The sequence below is a fragment of the Dipodomys ordii genome, unplaced genomic scaffold (assembly GCF_000151885.1).
Source record: "Dipodomys ordii isolate 6190 unplaced genomic scaffold, Dord_2.0 Scaffold36, whole genome shotgun sequence".
NCBI lineage: Eukaryota > Metazoa > Chordata > Mammalia > Rodentia > Heteromyidae > Dipodomys > Dipodomys ordii.
Genome location: NW_012267252.1, coordinates 3,398,030 through 3,405,578, shown reverse-complemented (window position 1 = coordinate 3,405,578; position 7,549 = coordinate 3,398,030). Strand labels below are relative to the sequence as shown.

The 7,549-nt window shown below is 42.6% G+C and overlaps 1 protein-coding gene across 1 annotated transcript in view; it reads left to right on the top strand.

Moving 5' to 3' along the window:
• Positions 1-4,251: 4,251 nt before the first annotated feature.
• The window catches only part of Dnmbp (dynamin binding protein), a 54,197-nt gene continuing 50,899 nt past the window's right edge, over positions 4,252-7,549 (top strand). The window contains exons 1-2 of the mRNA XM_013017580.1: positions 4,252-4,396; positions 6,241-6,363. Of these exons, the coding sequence (XP_012873034.1) occupies positions 4,252-4,396; positions 6,241-6,363 (268 nt within the window). The remainder of the gene's footprint in view (positions 4,397-6,240; positions 6,364-7,549) is intronic.

Genomic DNA, 7,549 nt, shown 5'->3' with positions numbered 1-7,549 from the left:
TGGGCCTGGGCGCTGTCCCTCAGCTCTTCAGCTCAAGGCTAGCGCTCTACCACTTGAGCCACAGCGCCACTTCCGGCTTTTTTCTTTTTGTTTATGTGATGCTGAGGAATCGAACCCAGGGCCTCAGGCATGCAAGGCAAGTGCTCTACCACTGAGCCACCTTCCCAGCCCTGACTCTTATCTTGAATAAACCACTCAGAAAACCAGAAGTGGTGCTGTGGCTCAAGCAGTAGAGCACTCGCCTTGAGCTGAAGAGCTGAGGGACAGTGCCCATACCCAGAGTTTAAGCCCCACAACCAAAAAAAACCAAAAACATATATATGCTGAAATTTTATTTATTTTTAAAGATGTCACAAAATAACTTGAGCTGGTACATGTATAATAAAATGGATGGTAAATGATAAAATAACCATGTCATGTAATGTAGAATCTAGCATGTACAAGGTCCTGAGTTCAATCCCAAGCACCACAAAAGGGGAAAAAAAGTTAAAATACCTTTGAGGCATGAATATATCACTGTAAATTTATTATTTTCACAATAACATATTGGAGATACAAAGAGAGGAAAATGGAGGTCTGGAATATTTTGAAGGAAAGACCAATGAGATTTGAAAGGAGTAAATTTTGTAGTAAACAACATAGAGGCTGTAGGTGTGGCTCAATGGTAGAGCACTTGCCTAGTATATCCAGAGCTGGGTTCTAGCCTCAGCCCTGGAAGGAAATAAACAGATGGAAGAACATAGGCCTGAATCCTGGATTTGAATCAGCTATTTGTTAGCTAAGGAAGTTAGGTAAGTTTGATCCTTGCCTTATAGGCATGGCTGGCACATGCCAAGTGCTCCAATGGTGGCCATTGTTATTAGTGTACTATGGATTACGGAAACTGAAGGAGGATCACAGATATTAATGCTTGACTTGGAGGATTTATGACAAGCTGGAAAGTGCAACTTTTATGAGGGAAAGAGATGGTTAGTTGAATTTTAGGTAAGTGGAGCTAGAGATTTTGATGTTGAACGTGTGATACATTTTCTTAGGGTTTAGTAAGTTGTTTCAGGATGTTTCTTTGCCTGACAGAGGAAACTGTCCACTGCATACCAGTGAACAAAGCAAATACCAACTCTTCCCTCCACAGTTCTTGTTCTCACAGTGTTGGGAGAATTACCTTTCCATGGCTGTTTATATTGCAGATGCAGAACAGCTCTTTCAGAGTGGAAGCGCAGATAACCACCAACCAGGGAGGGAGGGGATTTCCCTGCTAGCTCTGCTGGCGTCATGCCCTGTGGGTAGATGTTCCCTTTGTTTTATCTGACCATTGCTGCTCTCCTTTTTACTGCCATTCCTGTTCCTTCCATCTGGGGTTGCGTAGATTATTTTTTAGAAGCCACTGATGATTAAGATTTAAGCTATGGGGCTGGGAAGGTGGCTCAGTGGTAGAGTGCCTGCCTTGCATGCATGAGGCCCTGGGTTTCATTCCTCAGCACCACATAAGCAGACAAATCTGGAAGTGGTACTGTGGCTCAGGAGCTGAGGAGCTCAGGGACAGTGTCCAGGCCCCACGACCAACAACAACAACAACAAAAGATTTAAGCTATATGGTCAGGTTTCCACAATGGCCTGGTGTGAGTAATAATAGTTGCTTTTCATAGTGTGCTCAGGGCAGGGAAGGCTGAGGTCAAATCCATCCAAATTATTTGTAAAGTAGGGGCCAGCAGGCCTTCCCTTGCCTCACATATGAATCACAGAACTCTGTAAGCTGTGACTGCTGTACCTTCTAGGGTGTGTTTCTGGGCAATTACACACTTATCCCAGCAGAGTAGGAGGTCAGTCAGTAAAAGAATTTATTGAGCCAGATTCTTCTCTGCTTCTGAGTCATTTTTTGGGAGAAAGAAAAGGTCTCATTAACTCTTTCAGATCACAGGGGCTAAATTGTGAGAAATTAGTGGGGCTTATGCTAATTTGTTACTTGATATTTTAGATATTGATATCAGTCAGTGACATGAAATTTGAGAAAATGTACTATAAGAAGGACAGTAATACCTACCCTGTCCCAACCCCTAGGGTGCTAAGGGGTTTGCAAAGTCCTTTCTTCCTTCCTTGATTTGAACCTTGGTCTTTCTGACTACAGAATCTTTCTTTGCATTCACAGTATGCTATGTCCTCAGACTGTAACTGAAGTTAGATTATTTCTTAAATACAGAAAATCTGGAGGCTGGGGGTTTAGGTCAGTGGTAGATCATTTGCCTTATATGAGGCCCTGCGGTTTTACTTATCCCCCCATCCCAGGAGGGGGAAGTAAAGAAGGGAGAGTAGGGGAAGCAGGGGAAGAGAACTCTGTGTAGGGAAGATGTGGGAAATGTTATAGCCACTTCTCTTTTTCACTCTGGACTCAATCATCTCATTATAGGAGAAAAAAAAGGCTCAGTAACAAGCTGTTTTTATTCAACAGAGAAAATTAAATGTATAATGCTTCATTTTCCTGCAGGATTTCATTAAAATCTGATAGACAGTCCACATTAGTATACTGAAGTATATGCCTAACATGTTTTTCCACCTTCTATTTCCTGGGAGTCCTTGATGCCTGTCTTGTTTTGTCTGGAGGCCTTTGATGCTTTGGGGGTATGATCATAGTCCTGGTGAGAGGACTTTGAGTCTTCATCTCCACCCACCACTACCTGAGGGGAATCAAGAAAAGGAGGCTGGGGCCTGGCCCCTGGAGGTCCCAGCTGCTCCCTGTAAGAGGCCTGGGGAGAGCATAACTCTGATCCTGGCTGGGTGTCCATTGGTGGACGTAGGCAGCTGCTGGGTCTGGTGTTCTGGTGCTGCCAGCCACAGGAGTCAAGGAAATGGACACACCACGCATGATAGTTCTAGAAACTCACTCTCCAGGGTTGGCCCAGGCTTCATTGAACAAGAAACATGTACTTGATATAGTATAGTATACTAAACGTCACCTGGAAGCCCCATGCACGGCACTTTTTTGCTCTTTCTGTGGAGTCTTACTTTTCATTGTGCTTAAATCTTGACCTTAGGCAAGGTGGGCCCTGCTGCTTGTGGGCAGGTCACAGTACACAGAGCCAGAACACCTCAGTGAGTCCTGGCCCTGCTGGATAAATGCCATGTCCTGATCTTCAGGATGAGTATGGGGAATAAAAGAAATGCCTTGTCTCAAGTCTCTACTTTTTAATATTAATTTTTATTGTTTTTACTAAGGTAATATACAGAGGGGTTACAGTTTCATAGGTCAGGTAATGAGTACATTTCTTTTTGGACAATGTCACCCCTTCTTTTGCTCTTTCCCAGTTTTTCCCTCCGGTCCTGGCCAGTAAGTTGTATAATTCATTTTCAACACAGTGAACTCTCTATTTTATAAATAGTTAAAAAGTAATGTGTTGCCTGATACTTCATGTCCTGAACGTTACCAACTTGAATCTTTTCTTTCACTTTTTTTTTTTTTGCCCTATAGGGATTTGAACTCAGGGCCTTGTGCTCTACCACTTGTGCTGCACCCAGGCCTTTTTGCTTTATTTTTATAGTAGGGTCTCATATTATTTATATGGAGTCTTTTGCTTTTTGCCCTTATGACAGCCTCAGAACACTATGCTTCTGTCTCACCTCTCAAGTAGATGGGATTATAGACCTGCACCATCACTATCAACTTGTTGTATGTATGTATGTGTATGTGGTAGTACTGAGGCTTGAGCTCAGGACCTCTTACTCTCACTAGACTTCTTTTGCTTAAGGCTGGTGCTCCCTCCACCACTTGAGCCATACCTCCACTTCCTGCTTTTTGGTGGTTAACTGGAGATAAGAATCTCACAGACTTTCCTGTACCAACTTTGAATCCCAGTCCTTAGATCTCAGCCTCCTGAGTAGCTAGGTATGAGCCACCAGCACCCAGCCTATCAGCTTTTTTTGAGAACCTTTTATATAGCTGGGATTTTTTGCATGTGCCACCACACCTGGCCTTCTCTGTCAATCTGAGGAATAGGTATAGGGTATACTTTTTATTTTTCAGGATCAGAATTGTTTTGAGATTCAAATAAAATGTGAGGAAATAATTATTCTTTAAAGAAATATATGAGAAAATGTTTTATTTTAAAAAAATAAGGAAACTCATTTGCTTATTTTTTAAAATTTCATTTTAAGTGTCTTAATGTTTCAAGCTTTATCATTCTCAAGAAACAGATTTGCAGTACATCTTAACTGTTGCTATCTCTGATGGTTTGGGCCTTCCTTTCCAGGTTGTGAAGCATGGAGACTGGCTCAGTGGTCCGCGCCATCTTTGACTTTTGCCCTAGTGTATCAGAGGAGCTGCCACTCTTTGTGGGGGATATTATCGAGGTGTTGGCAGTGGTGGATGAATTTTGGCTTCTAGGGAAGAAGGAGGACGTTACAGGTAAGAGGCCCATATTTCCTTCTATGCACAGTGGACTGTGGAACCTGAACCAGGAACTTCAGAATGCGTTCATGTCTTCTGTATGCACACTGCAGCCTTTGCTGTGAGGACAGTTTCTGTCATCATTAGTGATCTCTCTCCTTAGTGACTCCTTCAGGATGCTTCAGCATCCTGATTAGATGCTAGCTGTCACTAGTTTAGTTTTCTACCCATGTCTTTCCCTTTTCTTTCCTTTCCCTTCCCAGTGCTTGAGCCTTTGTATTCAGTGCTGTTTTTTTTCTTTTCAATGTATGTATTGTTCCTGTCTTCAGAAGCCCTGTGATCATTGCTTTTCACAGCCACATTCACCTCTGATTGATGGAACCTAGGGTGTTCTCCACCTGCTTCCTCTGCTGTGTTTTTCTCTCATTCCCTGCCCCGTGGTTCATTCTTTGCAGGGCAGCGTGGTTCATCCTTTTCTCTCCTTTCTACATCTGTGGTTGCTCTGAACTAAGGTCATCTTGACCCTAAAGATTCCTGTCTCCCATATTACATGCTTCTGGTTCCCTTTTTCCCATTCTTTAAGACACAGGAATATGGGTTTCTCTCATTAATGAGCCTATATAAATCTAATCTTTGACTTGCAGATGTTTTTTGTAAAGTCTTATTTGGACTGTGTAATACAGTCCTAAGAGCAGATTCAGGGGACACTTAGCCCACATTTGTGAAGTAGATGATTTCCCATCAAAAGTGATGTCTCTGCTGAGACAAAACATGAACAGGCAAAGAGAATCACTCCCTTAGAGGTTCCAGAGGGAGAGGGAACAAAGGGACTGAGGAGCCTTCAGGAAGGCACAAAGCTTGCATGGTTGAGGGGGTGGTTGTACAGAGGAGCATCAGCTGATACTGGAGGACAAACTATGCCTGGTAAGGGAAACTGGAACAGTACCACAACTGGGTCACACTTGTATCATAGGAAGCTCAAGATGAGAAGAAGGGGCAAAACTGAAGACAGAGAGGCAAGGTGGGAGGTTGTTGCTGTCATCCAGGTAGGAAAGGATGATAGCCCTGGAGAGAAATGGACAGATTCAAGAGACTTGAGGGCAGGGGGTAGTTCTTATTCTTTCACATTGGGAGGTTCGTTCTTTCTACAACTACCTAATAAACCCTGTACATCTTCATTCTGAAATGCTATCTTTTTCATAAAAAGCTTCATGCTCTTAGAGCCAGATGTGGTGGCACACACCAATGATTCCAGCAGTTGGGAGGTTGAGGCAGGAGGATTGTGAGTTTAAGGCCAGCTTGGGCTACGTAGAAGGTTCACAGCCATCCTGTGAGACCCTGTCTTTTTCATGTTTTTCTTGACCCATTTCTCTGATCTTCCATGGTAACTTACTATCTGTGTAATGAATTAAGATTGTAGGAGAGTTATCATTTGTGTCTGAGCTAAGTTTTCAGACTTTTGAAGACCAGCATTTCCTGATCAAGTTCCCTTTACAGCCTTTCTGGAGGATCATTTAAGTGCTCACAGACAAGTACCTTCTCTGCCTTCCTGGAAGCACTCGTGTGATTCTGTGCCCTGCCCCTCTACCATAGAGTCTCCACCTATTAGACTCAGTGAGTTTTCCATTCAGGGTCTCTAAACGGACTCAGAAAAAAAAAACTTGTCCTTATACACAGACAGAAAAATAAACTTCAATATTAAAATAAATGTTCAAGGAGTCTTTAGCTCTAATTTCCTGTGTCAGAAGCTGGAAGTATTTTCTTCTTTTTCTACTTCTACCTACTTTACCCTGTTTTACTCAAATAAATCCTTGCAAAAACTCCACAAAAATTTCAATATTCAATATGCTCTTATTTTTTAGGACAGTTTCCTAGCAGTTTTGTGGAAATTGTGACCATCCCCAGTCTAAAGGAGGGAGAGAAGCTCTTTGTATGCATCTCTGAGTTTGCATCCCAGGAACTGAGCAGTCTTCCCCTCCATCGAGGTAAGCTATACATCACAGTAGACATGTGAGCCTGCAGGGTGGAGTGTGCCTATCCTGACAGCTAGGTCTCTTAAAAACAAACAAGAAAACAAAAAACCAGAGTCCTCAAGAAAAGTCCATGAGACTCTTATCTCCAGTTAACTACCAAAAAGCTGGAAGTGGAGGGGTCGCTCAAGTGGTAGAGTGTCAGCCTTAAGAGGAAAAGGTATTCTGTAGACATCTTTGTTAATTAGTACCTGGAAGATGATAGAAATAGATGGTGAGCTTATGGCAGTAGCCTGAAGTCCATGCCAGACTAGGCCCAGGTAGGATGGAGGAAGACCAAGAGCACTTGGGCTTCCATCTGTCTGTCCAGTGGATATGCACCACATAGCTTTTCCTTCCCTGTGCCTGGATCCTTGTGTAAAGAATGGGTGGAAGAACACACTGTGTAGAAATACACAGTGTGTCTACAATAGCATGAGGAATTTGAGGATGTGGCTTCTGGAATTAGCTTTTTTGCATCAAAAATCTTTGTAATTACATCTTATGTACTCAAGTCAGATACCAAAAATAAGAGAGAAAGATTTTCTTAAGAAGCATGTGTTGAGAAGACTGATCTAATGTCTTCTTACCTCATTTTGAAATTAAAATCCACCTTAGAAATTGTAAGAGAGAGAAAGAGAGAGTCCAAAAGACCCTGGCTTGAGCATGCAGCTATGGGTGTCTATATCCAGGCAGCCAAGATCACCAGGCCCAACCTGGCTCTGGAATCTGTAACCAGCTGAGCCTAAGAAGCTGAAAGTTGTAAATGGACTCTAAAGGAAGAGGATGTGTAGGGCAAAGTACACAGGGGAGAGACTAGAAAAAGATGAGCTTCCTGTCCTTCGAACTTGTTCTTGTCTCTGTGGTATCTACTGCAGGAGCATCCTGGTCCAGTAAGCTCTGTACTGCCATGCCCTTCGTGAATCTTTTTAGTTCAGTATGGCTTTTCATTTGGAAAGGCACATTTTCATGCATGAGACAGGTCAATGTACTTACGCAATTTGTCTTTTCTGGGAAGATTAGCTCGATACACTGCAATGATTTTAATCCCTATTGCTTTCTATACATGACAGGTCACATCAACACAGATTAATTTTGCTATTTGGAAACAAAGTCACTACAAAATGAAAGTATTGTTTTATTCCCCATGCAGTTTATTGAG